The 17,540-nt window shown below is 39.4% G+C and overlaps 1 protein-coding gene across 1 annotated transcript; it reads right to left on the bottom strand.

Annotated features, from left to right (window-relative positions):
- Positions 1 to 8,634: 8,634 nt before the first annotated feature.
- On the bottom strand, positions 8,635 to 12,813 carry chrm3b (cholinergic receptor, muscarinic 3b). The gene is made up of 5 exons (XM_086271167.1): positions 12,699 to 12,813; positions 12,195 to 12,292; positions 11,371 to 11,666; positions 9,383 to 10,086; positions 8,635 to 9,266 (listed from the first exon to the last, which is right to left on the bottom strand). The coding sequence occupies exons 1-5, from the start codon at positions 12,811 to 12,813 to the stop codon at positions 8,752 to 8,754; spliced, it is 1,728 nt and encodes a 575-aa protein (XP_086127293.1). The 3' UTR covers positions 8,635 to 8,751.
- Positions 12,814 to 17,540: the final 4,727 nt, after the last annotated feature.

The following is a 17,540-nucleotide window of genomic DNA, read 5'->3' as shown; positions in this document are numbered from 1 at the left end:
GATAAAGCTGACAGGGGAGACAGAAACACAGAGACCAAAGACAAGAGAGGCACATAGAATACTAAATACTGGGTCAGTGACCCAGGACCATGTCAGAAAGTAAACATATTACTGATACAGAAATAGTTTTCAATACGAGATCACTGCAAAGAGCGCAGCCTTGCCTAATGTCCACCCTGTTACTCATTAAGTGTGCCTATGCCAAAAGGCACACTTATTACTATTGCTCGGATTTATTATTCTTATTATTATTATTATTATTATTTTCCTTTTTCAGCCTGAAATTTTCGCGCGTATATATGTTATATCATTTTGTGCGGCTGGATCAGGAATAGTGTGCTATGACTTTTGGTGTTTATTACTTCTATAGTTTTTTAAATATGAATATTTTAATGCAAGTTTTTGCCCATTGAAATGAATGGGAAGGAAAATGAAACTTACCGGTAAGTGAAACTTAATTTGTGGTGTGTTGGCTCACTCTAGTGGTATGTCCCCGTATTTGGATTACCATAATGACAACAATATCAACGGCGCGCACAGCGTCGGTGCTTTCAGGAACCATTGGAATTCTTAAGGTTGCGCGAAGCATTGAATAGTTACGGTAACGGCAAGGGTGTATGCTTGATGGAAAACTGCATATCCCACAATTCATAGCATGCCTCTACCCAGTCAAACAATGGCGGCTGCCACTTCGTTTAATATATTCCTCTTATTCGTGTTTCTAGGTCACAAAGTAAACTTTTAAGATATTTTCAGGTGAGAATGTAGGTGTGTAAACGTCAAATATCTGCTCGTTTTGTCAAAACATCCCATATTGGCAACAGATTTTTCACGATGTTGGCTAGCTAGCGCGGCTAGCTAGCCGGCTAGCGCTGCTTCACTCAAAAGCACCCAGGCTTGGCTTTCAGTGAGGCGTCTCTAACTCCTTTCATCCCCGATCGCTCCGCAAACAGTCTTTGTCTTAGCTGGACTTATTTTTCGTTTATATGGGCCGATGATGCTGATCGATGAGGAAAAACTAACTGAGTTGTTTGGTGGTGGCTAACGCGGAGCTAGCTAGCTAGCCACCGGTATGTGTCTCTTTCCCCTCGTATGTGGGGAAAGAAACATGCGAGGCGGCCGCTGATCGACCGGTTTTCAGGCGAGAATGTAGGTGTGTAAACTTCAAATATCTGCTCGTTTTATCAAGAAGTCCCATATTTTATCAAGAAGTCCCATATCTCTCACGATGTTACTGCTAGCGCCGCATGGCAGCTAGCCGGCTAGCTGGCTAGCGCGGCTTGTGTGACACCCAGGCCGGGCTGGCTCACACATAGGCCGGCTCACGCTCTCGTTCCATCCCCTAGTCTTTCTTGATGACTCTTGGTTGGCTGCTGGATTTATTTTTCATTTATATGGGCTGGTGATTCATTTATTCATTTTAGTAACGGTAAAAACAGTGAAAGGTGGTGGATTGTCCAGATGCTGTTCGATGTGGAAAAAATAACTCGGTTGTTTGGTGGTGGCTAACGCGGAGCTACAACGGAGGGCAGCGGTGTATGACAGAAAGGAGATGGGGAAAAAGAGAGATGCGAGGCGGCCGCCAAGCGACTGGCCCTGGCTTACACCGAGAGTGGTTCTCTGTCTGGTTTCACCCCCCTCACCCTCCCTCTCACGCCGCCGGTACGAGTGTCCGGTGAACTGAATGTCAGGTAAGACGTTATGTATATTTTCGTTGTGCTGACTTTTTACAATCAGTTACACTGGTCGTGTCCAAATTCATGGGCTGCATCCTCCTGAGGAGGTCGGGTAGGCCGGAAGTAAACGGCCGTGAAATTGGACGGTCTAGCCTTCAGATTAGCGTCGCCGCTGTCTCGGTGGAGTTTAATAAACTCAGCCGTCTGCTCCTTGCTATCTAAAATATAACAGGACACTGGCGTAAATTCTCGACTGTCTCATACTTATGTTTAATCAGGTTTCTGTTTGACGTTTAGTCAGCTGTGTAAAAACCAAGGAGGAGGGAGATTAATAAAGTTTTATTTTATCTAATCTAATCTAATAACTTTAATCTCAGCCAAACCGATTTACTCACAAACAAACAAAACACTGAAAAAAGCCCAACAATAACATCTGTAGGTTGTCTAAGTGAATTATATATTACATTTAACCCGAGTAGCGAAAGTCCGCGATGGTCTGAAAATGATGTGCCAGGAGTTGTGCCGTTCTCGGCCGCATCAGTAACCCTCGAGCTCCCGGCTAGCTGTCGAGCTGATGGATAGCAGACGTCTCCGAAAACGTCGAAGCACTTTGGCAAATATGCGATATCTTGATAAACCGAGCAGATATTTGATGTTTACACAGCTACTTTCTCGCCTGAAAATATGTTAAAAGTTTATTTTGTGACCCAGAAAGATTAGTAAGAGTAATTTTAAAACTTAGTAGCAGCCGCCATTGCTGGAAACTGGAGTTTGAAACTGGAGGCAGGAGGCTCCGGTCCATTCGCACCAGAACCTCTCGCCATAAGAACAGTTTCTTCCCCTCTGCTGTTGGACACATGAACAATAACCTTATGACTGTTCTCACCCCTAACACATGACCCTACGCTGTGTTGACTGCATCATTCCATGTTTGGCACTGATCACCACCTGCACTCATGTATATACAGTGGGGCAAAAAAGTATTTAGTCAGCCACCGATTGTGCAAGTTCCCCTACTTAAAATGATGACAGAGGTCAGTAATTTGCACCAGAGGTACACTTCAACTGTGAGAGACAGAATGTGAAAAAAAAAATCCATGAATTCACATGGTAGGATTTGTAAAGAATTTATTCCTAAATCAGGGTGGCAAATAAGTATTTGGTCACCTCAAACATGGAAAATCTCTGGCTCTCACAGACCTGTAACGTCTTCTGTAAGACGCTGTTCTGTCCCCCACTCGTTACCTGTATGAATGGCACCTGTTTGAACTCATCATCTGTATAAAAGACACCTGTCCACAGCCTCAAACAGTCAGACTCCAAACTCCGCCATGGCCAAGACCAAAGAGCTTTCGAAGGACACCAGGAAAAGTATTGTAGACCTGCACCAGACTGGGAAGAGTGAATCTACAATAGGCAAGCAGCTTGGTGTGAAAAAATCAACTGTGGGAGCAATCATCAGAAAATGGAAGACATACAAGACCACTGATAATCTCCCACGATCTGGGGCTCCACGCAAGCTCTCATCCCGTGGGGTCAAAATGATCATGAGAACGGTGAGCAAAGATCCCAGAACCACACGGGGGGACCTGGTGAATGACCTGCAGAGAGCTGGGACCAAAGTAACAAAGGTCACCATCAGTAACACACTACAACGGCAGGGAATCAAATCCCGCAGTGCCAGACGTGTTCCGCTGCTGAAGCCAGTGCATGTCCAGGCCCGTCTGAAGTTTGCCAGAGAGCACATGGATGATACAGCAGAGGATTGGGAGAATGTCATGTGGTCAGATGAAACCAAAGTAGAACTTTTTGGTATAAACTCAACTCGTCGTGTTTGGAGGACGAAGAATACTGAGTTGCATCCCAAGAACACCATACCTACTGTGAAGCATGGGGGTGGAAACATCATGCTATGGGGCTGTTTTTCTGCCAAGGGGACAGGACGACTGATCCGTGTTAAGGACAGAATGAATGGGGCCATGTATCGTGAGATTTTGAGCCAAAACCTCCTTCCATCAGTGAGAACTTTGAAGATGAAACGAGGCTGGGTCTTCCAACATGACAATGATCCAAAACACACCGCCCGGGCAACAAAGGAGTGGCTCCGTAAGAAGCATTTGAAAGTCCTGGAGTGGCCTAGCCAGTCTCCAGACCTCAACCCCATAGAAAATCTGTGGCGGGAGTTGAAAGTCCGTGTTGCTCGGCGACAGCCCCAAAACATCACTGCTCTCGAGAAGATCTGCATGGAGGAATGGGCCAAAATACCAGCTACTGTGTGTGCAAACCTGGTAAAGACCTATAGTAAACGTTTGACCTCTGTTATTGCCAACAAAGGTTATGTTACAAAGTATTGAGTTGTATTTTTGTTATTGACCAAATACTTATTTTCCACCCTGATTTACGAATAAATTCTTTACAAATCCTACCATGTGGATTCATGGATTTTTTTTTTTCACATTCTGTCTCTCACAGTTGAAGTGTACCTCTGGTGCAAATTACTGACCTCTGTCATCATTTTAGGTGGGGGAACTTGCACAATCGGTGGCTGACTAAATACTTTTTTGCCCCACTGTATCATGTATATACCTATCTATTTAGCACTTTTAATTTTTAACTTTTAATTCTTATTCTTATTTTCATGTCTATTTAAGCGTAATTTATGACAGTATGTTTGCACTGAAGCAAACGAGCGGTGTTTGGTTTTACCATAGTTCATGGTGGAGAATGGCTGCTCTGCTGAGTTTTGCTCTCTGTAGCCGTTTGAATGGCAAACTACACTGATTAGCGGCGGCATAGGCACACTTAAAATTTCTTCAGAAATTTTCGCTTTCTAGTTTTATATTAAGATTTAAAAATCTAGTTGGTATTGCTTTCAGAACTGCACATGATTATTTGCAGCTAGGAGGTTGTTAATGCTAGCTGCAAATTGTTAATCAAGTCTAACAGTCTACAGTCTATGAACTAACCTCAGCCAACACCAGCTAACAATGTTAGCTCGGTAACAATGTTACCGAGCTAACATTGGTAATAGTAGTAAATCACACAGCGATAGTACATTCATGTTGTTGTAAAAAGCTGGACAATATATCAGGTAATCCAAAGTATTCAGAACACGTTACTCACATTAAGTAACTTAACAGAATACGTTATAAACTACATTTTGGGGCATGTATTCTGTAATCCGTAGTGGAATACATGTTAAAAGTAAGCTTCCCAACACTGAAATAGGGGGACCTTATATCTGAAGAATGTTGGCATCATATCATACAATTGTTTTATAATTTGCTCATATTTGCTCACTAGCACTTTATATAGCCTCTGTAGAAACTATCTACACCCTCACTTATCTTAACTGCACTACTGTATAGCTCTGTGTAAATAATCATTCTGTACAGTCGATAATCTTTAATCCTACAACTGTTTACAACTTGCATAGTTCCCATTTCTGTATAGCTGTATATCTCAGATTCTGTAAAGTTATTTATTTCATATTCTGTATAGTTTTTCATATTTATATCCTGTTCATAGCCTGTACATAGCTTGTACTCACTACAGCCTGTACATACTTATAGTTATAGAATATTCACAACATACTTCATACCGTGTACATTATAACATACCATAATAGACCCATTTCTGTAATATACTTACATATCTATATTATTGCTAATATATATTGTAATATATCTATATCACTAAAGCACTTCTGGATGGACGCAAACTGCATTTCGTTGCCCTGTACCTGTGCATGTGCAATGACAATAAAGTTGAATTCTATTCTATTCTATTCTATTCTATATGAGCAAATGAGTATAAAAGGGGGGTGGAGGCCATTATAAAGGGCAATTGTGAAGGGCAATAAAGGGCAATTGTGTGCTATAGGATATGTCGGGCTTTGTTTGATCCCCTACCTCATGATAATTAATGTCTGTATTTTTTTCCCTTGACTTTAAATGTGGAATACTGTACATATTTTGACCCAGATATTGATATTTGTAACTTATGTGCCTGTGTTTTTTTCCCTTCTGTTTGTATTTGGCTCTGCTAATTTGTTGTTGTTTGTCTTGTTTCCAAAAAGTTTTATTCACTGAGGAGATGATGGAGCGGGTCAGTGCTGGGCTCAGATCTAACCCCCGGCCCAATCCGTTTTTGTCCCCCATAAACCCCCCACCAGAGCGGCCAAAGGTTCGCCCTAACCCTAACCCTCAACAGAGCAATCGAAGTTACATTGCCCAGCCTTGCCCCCCTTAGTTCCTCCTTACCACCTTCATGCCCTGTCTCCGCAGTCTGATGTGTGATGTGTGGAGGGTCCGGGCTGCGAGGATTATGGCAGTGGCGACTTTTCCCAGGAGAAGCTGGGACCCTGTTTACTAGAAGGTTTTAAAATCTCTGTACTTTCAGGTGACAGAAGGAGACATGTGGCCTGGTCAAAACACAGAGAGCTGCACTCTCAAAGATCTTTAAACATAGTAAACATACCTTGTGTGCCACAGACTGCTCCCAAACACGAGGGGACAAGTAATACCTCTAAAACACTTAAGTTGGCTTTATTAAACGTTAGATCTTTAGCTGGGAAAACATTTTTAATTAATGATTTAATCACTGAGCACAGCCTTGATTTTATGTTTTTAACTGAAACTTGGTTGGACCAAAGTAACAGTGGAGCTGTTCTCATCGAGACGACCCCTCCTAACTACAGTTTTATCAGTGAGGCCAGGGTGAGCAGGAGAGGAGGAGGGGTTGCTGTCTTATTAATGAATCATTTCAATGTAAGCAGCTATCTCCTGGAAGTTTTCAGGCTTTTGAATATGTGGCTTTACAGCTGAAGGCCCCATCCATTGAATTGTGCTATACAAAAAAACTTGCCTTGCCTTTATAAAAAGAAGGCTTGTAGGAACATTTGAGGTTGTTCTTCTCGGTCTTCTGGGGATGAGCAAAACATTGTATTTCAAGGTTCATCGGTGGACCCAAAAATTGGTTTTAGATTTTTTTGTACATTTTAGGTTATAAATTCAAGAAGACTTGAATTTCCTTTTTTTTTCTTCTGGATTACAACTTTCAAGGATGTCTACTGTGGTCCTGTGGATTATAACTTCAAGAAGATCTGGATTTTTACCTTATTCCTAGGGGACTGAATTTCCAAAGGGAGCTACTTTCCTATTAGATGATATCAAAATGGATGAGAGATAAGGGCATCATGGCCAAGGCTAGGGATGGGTATCGAGGTTCCCAGGAGTCCAATTCCTTGGAATCTTTACTCGCATTGAAGTGCTTTATTCTTATCAATTCCCATTTCTAGCCAATGCATACCCATTCTCTCTTCAACAGCTCTCCTTTCCAGATTAGTATTAGAAATGAGCATTAACTCAGGTTAGATTAATTGGATAAGTATAATTAAATATGATTTGATTATGTGATCATTATTTTTTGGTTGTGCTTTTGCTTTGCTTCTGCTAAATTGCTTTAATAAAATATCCCACATTAAAATAGTCTAAATTGTGGACATTCCTTTTTTAAGCCTTTGTGAAATAGTAGTGGTAAAAACCTGTTTATTTTTATAACATTTACAGTGTTCTTAAAGGTTACTGTAACCTTACAAATAACAAATCCTTGAAGACTACTGAAGGATTTTTCAGCTCACTCCAATAAATAAATTGCTGATAAATAAATTTGCGGGTCACTTAAAGTTTTCTGCAAAACATTTAGACAAGCCAATGATCTACTGGGTGAACATAGTCTTGTCAAATGAGACCAAAATTAAACTCTCTTGATCTCACTGCACACATTGTGGAGGAGGAGGAGAAATGGCACCTCAAAAACACCATACCAACCAAGTTTGGAGGTGGAAACACTATGGTGGGGATTGTTTTTTGTAGCATGTGGTCATGCTCAAACTTGGCAGACTTCATATAACTAAAGGGAGGATAAATGGAGTGATGTACCAAGACATCCTTGACCTGTTGCCATCAGCCATGATGCTGCATGTAAAACAAGGGTAGACAATGCAAGACAATTCCCAAACACACAGAAAGAAAATTCTCAATTGGAGAAAGAAAATGCATCTTGTGAAATGGCCCCGCCTTGAATCCATTTATAAATCTTTGGAAAGAACTAAAAATCCAAGTTCACACTCTGAAACCTTTAAGATTTGAAGACAGTTTGCGTGAAAAAATGGATCAAAGATCACACCCAAGCAATGCAAGCAGCTAGTTGTACTAAGTATTATATAAATTTCAGTAAGCATGCTCAATACTTATTCCCTGTATCATTCTGTATTATTACACATTATTATTTGAATTGAATCCAGGAAATTATAAATCCTTCAAGATTGTCATTTCATAAATGAAACTAAAATTAATCTACTTGAACATCGTAGTTATTAAGACCAGTACAGTGTGTCATAAAGTAAGTGCGAAAGTGAAGGTCAGACATTTTACACAAAGTCATTTTATGGGCTCAAACTTTGCAAATATTCAAGTTTCTGAAGATTTTATTTTTATTGTATTTTTTTTAAGTTAAACTGAGAGTTGTTTTTTCACTGAAACTGATTATTTGGCCTCAGGGTGGAGAAACTGTTTAATCCATGAGTTATTTGGACATGTGGGCAATGTAAAGATACACCCACCAAAAACACTGAAGGTGATATATTCTAGTGATTCATCTGTATTACTATGTAATATCTGGTGACCAGTTTTTTTTATGGATATGACGCTAAATACATGAAACGTGATTATTTGGAGTATCTGTGGAAGATAATTATCCATTCCAAATGAAGCAATGAAGATACAATATTTTGGACGATAGGTTTTTCTACTACAGTAGCTTGGTAAAAAAGCAAGAATACAATAACATTCAAATTAACTGTATTTATATATAGCACCAAATCACAGCAACAGTTGCCTCAAGGGGCTTTATATTGTAATGTAAAAACCCTACAATAATAACTACACATAAATTAATAGAACACAAAAATATTTGTGAGGGTGAATTTCAATTAATTATGTTTCCATTAAAGTTAAGGCATCCAACTCTGATTGTGGATTAGAAAGTGCAGCTTTAAACAAAGATCCACACTCTACATGGGGTCTTTCTTATGGAATGCCACAGCCTGTCTCTGATAAAAATGAGGCTTGTTCTTTCTTTGATTCCACTGACACATTAAAATATCTCTAAAGGTTGTCCTGAAGGTCTTGTTGCATAAGGCATAGCACATGGGGTTGACTGTGCTGTTAACATAACACAACCAGTAGCCCAGAGCCCAGAGAGTTTCAGGGATACAGTCCTGACAAAAAGTATTGACCAAAACCATGATATTATATGGTAACCATGTTGTAATGAAGGCAAACAGAATGGCGCTAAGTGTCCTTGCAGCTTTTTTCTCATTTGCCTTTTTTTCGTTCTTGCGCTTGCTGATCTCCGTCTTGGCCTTGGAGGCAAAGCGTTTGGCCACTGCAGCGTCTTTCATGGTGATAGCTGTAGGTGACAGGTCAGCAGAACAGGAGGTTGCTGCATTTGATCCTCTTGGACTTATGTTTGTAGACAGGGGATATTTTTCCTTGTTTTCCTTCCCCTTTCTAGACTTCTTACCATCTATATAGATATATTAAACATCAAAAGGGACATGTAATGAACATTAAACATCATGTAGTAGGGTATTTATTAATATATTATGAAAACAAAGACCACTAAATAGGTCTATGTCCAACCTTTTGAAGATCTTGCATCGACTTCTGCCTCTGAACCTGACTGGTCTTCTGAATCCCAGGCCTCGTTATTGTTAAAGCTGTCACAGCTACTCTGTTCTGCTGGTGGTGATGTGGCATTTAATCTCTTGGATGCATGGTGAACTGGCAGAAGAGATGAAATCTCAAAGCAGAACATGTTGCATTTCCCTCTACTTTCTACGCCTCCTGGTAGGCTTGCGTTGTTCTTCTCAGAAGACAAATGATTTAGTCCATAGCTGCTGTAGTTTTGGGACCTCACCTGGTGCAGCATAGCTGCTGAGATATTCTGGTTGTTGGGTGTACTTTCTCCACCTTTTTTTCCACTACTACCCCTTTCATGTGGAGCCTGATTTGGGTTGTTCCCTGACCCAGATCCCTTGAGACCCTGTACATCTTTAGCTCGCTTCTCTGTCTCCTGATAGATCTTCCAGAACAGGATTGCCATAATAGTTACTGGCAGGTAGAAGGCAGCAATAGCTGTACAAAATGTAATTATAGGCTCAGACAAGAACTGAATGTAGCACTCGTTTGGCTGTACTGTCCGCTCACCCACGATGTACTGCCAGAACAGAATGGCTGGGGCCCACAGAATAAAAGAGATAGACCAGGCTAATCCAATCATGGTCATGGCCCGCTTGGTTGTTCGCTTGGCCCGGTAAGTCAGTGGTCTGGTCACAGAAAAATACCTAAGAGGATACAAAAAGAAGGCAGGCAACTATTTGAAGCTGTTCAGAGTCAAAAGAATTAGATATTTTCAAACCCATGACGCTCATGAAAGCTTTGTCATGGCTATGGATACATTTCAATCATAAAGCATGGAAATGTTTGCGATTCCAATACATGTTTTATGTATTTATTTTTAAATCATTAAAATTTATACATCAAAATACATGACCGTAGATAGTAGGGGTGCAACGATACACAAAATTCACGGTTCGGTTCAATACTTTGGTGTCACGGTTCGATATTTTTTCAATACAAAAAAAAATTGTTCATGCCTTTTTAATTTGTCATTTATTAAAATTATAAATATATATTTTAACTCAAAAGTACAGTTTTTAAATTTAATGTTGCTGAAACAATAAAGTGATAAAAAAAAAAAAATCTATCTGATGGAGAAATCACTCATCTTTGGAAAAGAGTTTATTACAGAGAAATGGCTCTTTCCAAAATAAAAGCTCTACTATACGCTTCTTCTGGGCTATATTCTCAGCAGCATATTAAACATATCAGGTCCCCATAAGGAGAATCCTGTGCTAACGGCTGTCTAAATGACTCGGGTAAAGTTTGTAGCATGCGTGCTTGTTGTTTTTGTCTGCTTCCACTTGTCTTTGCACGAGGATGATGTCGGAGTAAATGTGCAGTCATATTCGTTGTGTTCCCACTAGTGCTGTCAGCGTTAATCTGAAATGACGTTAACGCCACAACACGGCAAATCTCCGTTAACGAGTTACCGCGGATCGCCCCGTGCCTGGGGCTGGACGGCCAACACGTTAACGAGCTAACTGTGCTAACACACTAGCTCCCACCCATGTAATTGAGCATTGCGTGGCACATCCGACACATTGTTTCACTTTTGTCCATGATGCGCTTACCTTCAGGGTCATACGTCACATGAAAACCAAAATAGTTCCAAACGGCACATCTGAATGAGGGTGGGGGAGGTTCAATTTGCCATGTTGCAAGGAGAGCTTAACTTCTGTCTCGCTAGCTTGCCCTGCGCTCAGTGAATCTGCGTTCGACTACTCCGCCTAGGCTGCACTGTCGAGCGCAGATCCACTGAGCGCTCAACACAGACAGCACCGTCAGAAGGAAAGTTGATAAAATAAATTAAAAATGTTGTATTGTTCGACACATATGCGTACCGAACCGAAAGCACCCGAACAGTTCAATATCGATACGATATCGATCGTTGCACCCCTGGTAGATAGATTTACTTTACTGAATTTTTTTTTTTAAATTCAACTTACCTGTCAAAGCTGATGACTAGCAGATTCATGACAGAGGCATTACTGGCCACATAGTCTATCGCAAGCCACAGGTCACAAACAACTGGTCCCAGGGCCCACTGGTCCATGATGATGTAGGTGGTATACAGATTCATAGACAGCGTTCCAATGGTCAGGTCAGCAAAGGCTAGGCTCAGCAGATAGTAATTGTTCACTGTCTTCAGTGCCTTATTTACCTTGAACGACACCAACACTAGGATGTTGCCAACAATAGTGACAAGAGAAAGTGATCCAGTGAGGAGGACAATTATGATGACCTGAAGGTGAAGACGTAGGCAAAAATCAAAAACGAACTGCTTCCTTAAACTCAACAGCCATTGTGCAGTAAATGACCTATTACTCTATATAGTTCCTCCAAACCTATAACACCTTTAGGATAAATGAGGAACATACAGAAAACTATTCACTTGTCAAGCAATGGTTCAAATGACGTGCTTTCACTGCAGATGTCATCCTGCATCACTGTCAGTTTAACATTATATTACATGTGGAACAGTTTTGTTTGGCAATAATATCTCAATCTGAACAAAACAAAAATGTAACCATACTTGTAAAAAGTCTCTTTATGAAAATAAATTTTCATGTATGCAAAGTTTGCCCCGGAATATCTACTGTACGCAAAACTTTCACAGGAGCCATCAAGCCCCTAGACCCATGAGCTGAATTTTTGGTGGTAGTTAGAGTTCCATGGCTTGGTACTGAAGCAATGGAATTTATACAGTGAAGCCCTAAAACAGATCTAATAAGATCAAAGTTAAAAGTAGAACTGTTGCCACAACAGTTACCTGCCAGATTGTATGCCCTCCTAATGGATTAAACTCATCTGGAGGCAGCATTAATGTTCTGTTATCTGCTGAATTGCCCATACTCTGGTAGGAGCCACCTGAAAATGTGGAGAATATTATTATTGTGAATCAATTTTCTCAACTAATAAAATAACCTAATTTGGAAAAAACAAAGCAATGATTTGAAATTATTGTGCCTACAAATCATATTTCCATTTCAGATTGCCACAATTCTTTTCGCAGCCTTACATTATTATCTCTCTGTCACCAGCCTAAAGTCAAGTGGCTTTCTGTTACATTTTGGTATTTTTTGCTTTTTTAGTTCTTTGACTGTCCTTCGTATGTCTTCTTTTTCCTCCACGCATTGTCCTGCAGGAATATAGGCATAATCTTAAATTCTTTTGTTTTCTTTAATTTCCTATTCCCTGCACGTGTTCTTTCAGATAGAATATCATTTAACATGTACACATATAATTTACACAGCTTTACAGTTGTGCATAGTACCTAAGATAGCAGAGTCAGCTTTGATGATGGTATCTGGCTGGTCTCTCATACCAGGAAATCTGCTGGTAAGGAAGTAGACAGGATCAGAGCTGGAGGTCAGGTTCATTTTGACCATGACACATCTGAAAGAAAAAACAGAATAAATCATTTTAATACATAAAAATGAACGATTAAGGAATTCAGCTGATACTTTTACAAATGACAATAAGGTACCATTTCAGTCAGCCAAGACATGTTACTTTATCCAGACTATCCAGTCCAGCTTGTCAGCATTAGCAAGGTGCAATCATATGATTTACTGATACACCTGATCACTGGTGCAAAGTGACAGACTAATAAATTACTAGCATTCACTCACCAAAGCACATAAATGTCTTGGACTGTTGGTACCTCATAGCAAGCCATAATATTTCTCAAATCAATTAGATTGCTCCAAATATCACAAACCAAACTGAGAGGTCCAGTTCAGTGACTCCAGTTGACTGAGATGAGTAGTGGTGTGCCATACTACACATTCTGATGCTGATACCAAATAAATGCAAAGATGGTATTGCCTATACCAATACAGATACAAACATTTCATATCAGCTTATAAAGTCAGCTTAGGGAAGAGTATATATCAATCGCGCTGATATCAGTCTGATACCATTACCATCATTGGTATCGATATTGTCAATGTTTAGATCGATCCACCCACCTACAGAGTGAGTCCTAGCAAGCAGTTTGGAAATAGCTACATGTCAATCACACAGAAAAGTCTGAAAAGTAATTGATTGCCCTATTGTGATTACCTCAGTTTTGGAATCACCCTCAATTTACCTTTAGAGGTACCAGTGTTATTGGCACTTTCATGTTGGCTTCATTTTTCAGCCTTAGAGGTTACGAGGTTACTTGGTTGTTCCCAATTCCTTAAGTCACACCGAACATCATGTAAGGAGGTACAAAGTAACAAAGTAAATAATTATCTAAAGGTCATAAGCATTACAAATATCTTTACAAACTGGTTACTTTGGATAGTTTCTCTCTTCATAAGGACATTATAATGGTCAGATTCTTTTTAATAACTCATCCATTTAGATACTAGTAAGGTATAAACTTAGAGCGGTGGCTGCTTTGATTGGCTCTTGCACAACGTTTTTCTACTCCTACTTAAATCTAAAAGCAGTTTTGCTAAAAGTCATTCACTAGTTTACACATAATCACAACTGTTTATTCTATATGCACAGCATATGTGTAAGGCATTTTCCCAATCACACATACACATGGATACATTAAGAGTTTAGTTTCTTGCTCAAGTCTGCTTTAATGTGCGGACCGGAGAAGCCCAGTGTGAAACTGTGAAAAGAGCTTCCTAAAAGAAATTCCTGTATTGGAACCATAGCTTTTCTTTCTTTGGTACTGCCTTTGGCACCATCTTGTGGTCATTGTAAATAGCAGTATTGCAAAGGATGTGAGCCTGTAATAATCACTGTGGTTACACATGGGGGTCACTAAGGAGCTTCCTTTTTGCTCAGTGGTTCATAGACCGAGCATCGCAGTGCAATAATCCTTTTAATCCTTGCTTAATATGGCTTCATTTCTAAGCTGCTAGCTTTTTGACTATCTTTTGGGACTGAGTACTGTATCTGTGATCATGGTTATTTGCAGACAAATTAAATGTGTCTGTACAGTACTGTTTCTCTAGGCTGCTCATATGTTACAGTTATTGTTATTTTACTTCTGTAATAATACACATACAATTTGCTTTCTTTTATGTTTTACAAATATTTGCATATTTTTCACAATTAAACCCTACCAAATACAACAAACCATCTGTGCCTTAGAGGATGCATTGATAAAGGATATAACAAGTTAGCTATGTAGTTGAAAATACATTACAGTCAAAAACTTGTAATGAGGACAGCATAAATTCAGTCAAGGCTGTTGTGAGACAAGTGAATTGCCTTAGAACTTAAAACGTTTTTATTGTCATTGTACAGTTGAATGCACAGCAAAATTAGGTAGCAAGACTACAAAGGTGCAGAAGTAAAGAAAACAATATACAATAAACTCCCACACTGTGGGAGTTTGTACATGGGCATCATAATAGGATATAATAAATAAGGGTAGAATGGCTATGGTGATTAAGGATAGGGATGGTAATTGCACATCTGCCAAAATATTGCACAGGGAATAGCGGCAAGTACTTCTTAGTAGATGTATAAGAGGTATAAATTTAAACATGCTTCTTTATGTATGAAAAACATAGTCAGCCATCCTTTGTTCACTGAGTGACTGCAGACATGTAGAACCTGCTACCAATCCAACAAGAGCCCAGTAAAACAGTAAAACAGTTCTCTTAATAGAAGAACAAATTCAAACTCCCCAGCTTACCAGGTAAGATCCTTCATCATGTTTGACCTCTGTCTGTCTGCCACAGCATCCTCTTAACCTGCCTCACTGAAACCTGAACTTATTTTATCAACAGGACACTGTAATGTAAAGTCAGAGTGTAATCTTGCACAGGATCAGTGTGCAATACCTACATACTTTCTCCTGTTCAAATAGTTAAACATCACATTGAATTTTAGTGCTACACGTCCGACATACAATGGTCGACCTAATCCATAAACTATTAAATGGCATCAAACACGGCCACACTGAAAGCCAACTAAACGAAGCTGCTGTTTACGTGAGCAAACACAGTGTGGAGGGTTGGTGGTTTGTAACATCAGTTCTTATTTCATCTTTTCTATAACACAGTTTTAAAAAACTGTGAAAACAGAGTTGTTTACTTATTTTCGATACTCAGTTGAACGTGAAAAGAACAAGTGACATATTAAATGTATGTATTCACATTTACTATACATTTACGTTTAAATCCTTTTGCTTTTCGCAACCCAAATTACATGAAAAAACAACCCCTCTCTTCCAAAGCATTCCTGGCATCCTTTTTAGATTTTGACACTTTTTGCCGCATACAAACTGCGAGTCACCTTGTATATGTTGACTATAAAATTAGAGCAAACCTTCTCTAGATACATTTTGATTGTCCTTAGTATTAAATACGCAAGACAGCACTGCATTTCCACAAAAGCTGACAAACACTGAGAAATCTTTGAACAGTATTATAGCCTCACCATCCATCGCATTGGTGATTCTGGCATAGATTAGCATAGCCTGTAAAGAATAGATGACATTACTAATACAGGCTGTACTAATTAAAGCCAGAAACATCATTTCGTCACAGAAAATCTCTTTGGCTGGTGTTCTTAGAACTGATGATAATCTTGTAGAAGAGAAACATTTTAACCTTTCAGCTGAAGAGTGACTTTTACATAAACAAGTCAACAAAACACACATTAAAATAGAAGAATCAACTAAAACGGTAAGTACTTAATCTTAAAGAAAGTACATGAAAATACTCTGCACATGCAAATCCTTTCCAATAAGTTATGAATGAAATCAAAGACAGTCTCCTTGACTTTACTTTAAAAATTTGCATTTAAAAACAATGAGAAACCTCTCACTAGTTACTTAAGGAATAGTAAATGACTGTATTTATAAAACCCTAACTATTAGACATTGAATTACACATTGAATTGCTCTTACCTACCCACTCTTGTCTCAGTATCTACTGTGATATCCTGATGGGAAACTTAGCTCTACTCATGCAGCGTAGAGTTTTCTTCTGCAGTTCAGTGGGTGAGTGACGGAATCCTCCAGCTCCGCCTTTGACCAAAGCTTTGCTTCTTTCTGCAGGGGAGGTTTTTAGAAGAGTACTTTTACAAGTTAGCGTTAACTAGAAGATGTTGTGAGGGATCTGACCAAGAAACTGTCAGATAATAAAATGACCTTATGAACTAAAAAAGATACAAACTGAGAATTAAATGGAATATATCTTTATGCATGATCAGTCATCCATCCCAAAAAGTTGATTCGGTTCATCTGGAAAATGCTACATACAGATGAACAGAATCAATCAAATTATAGGAAGATAACACTAACTTTTGAAAGGACAAACGCCCCTTTTCCATTAGTACCTATTCACACCAACTAGACACAGCTTGCCACGACATAACAATTTAGAACCACCTTATGTCCGTGGTCATTGTCATAGCAACATATGTGAGCATCCCACATGAACAAAGCAATAAATGTGGGCGTCGAGGCAAGAATATACCTGCTGCTCGGTCTGTGGCTTTTTGTCAGACTTGGAGACCTCTGTGTGTTTTTTTGTAGCAATTTCCCCGTTTTTAAAAATGGCAAACCGTGGCGAGCCGTGCCGAGGAGGTACTAATTGGAAAATGGGCTAAAGATTAGTTTTCTGTTCTCTTTGAGAGGTTGAAACTACTGAAACTGACATAACCTGATATTTGTCCATAACTTTTTAAGCAATTTACTAGAAAAAAAATGTAGTCAAAAGACAAAAAGTACACGACCATCTATTATGGGTATATCTGACTGGTGGTAAGTTGCATTAAACTGTAGATATCTGCAGTATAAAACACAGGACTGGATACACCTTAAAACCAATTATTTAAAACATCAGCAATGTAAAAAAAAAAACAAATAAAGGAAAAGTAATGTAATATAAAGTAACACAGTGGCTTTGAACCCATGTGTGAAACACTTTTGTCGAAGTGGAAAAAATGACAGGAAGATCTTACTTTGTTCTCTCTCTGTCTCACACACACACACACACACACACACACACACACACACACACACACACACACACACACACACACACACACACACACACACACACACACAGTCCTTCCAATTTGAAGACTGTCCTGACCATATAAGGACATATGAATGTGTCACTTTCATATGGCAAGCGAATGGCTGCATTCTCAT

This window comes from Aulonocara sp. 'chitande type north' Nkhata Bay, linkage group LG18 (genome assembly GCF_057382095.1).
Source record: "Aulonocara sp. 'chitande type north' Nkhata Bay isolate Kocher_YH1m ecotype deep benthic linkage group LG18, A_spYH_male_GT1.1, whole genome shotgun sequence".
Classification (NCBI taxonomy): Eukaryota; Metazoa; Chordata; class Actinopteri; order Cichliformes; family Cichlidae; genus Aulonocara; species Aulonocara sp. 'chitande type north' Nkhata Bay.
This window is presented reverse-complemented; position numbering and strand designations above follow the sequence as displayed.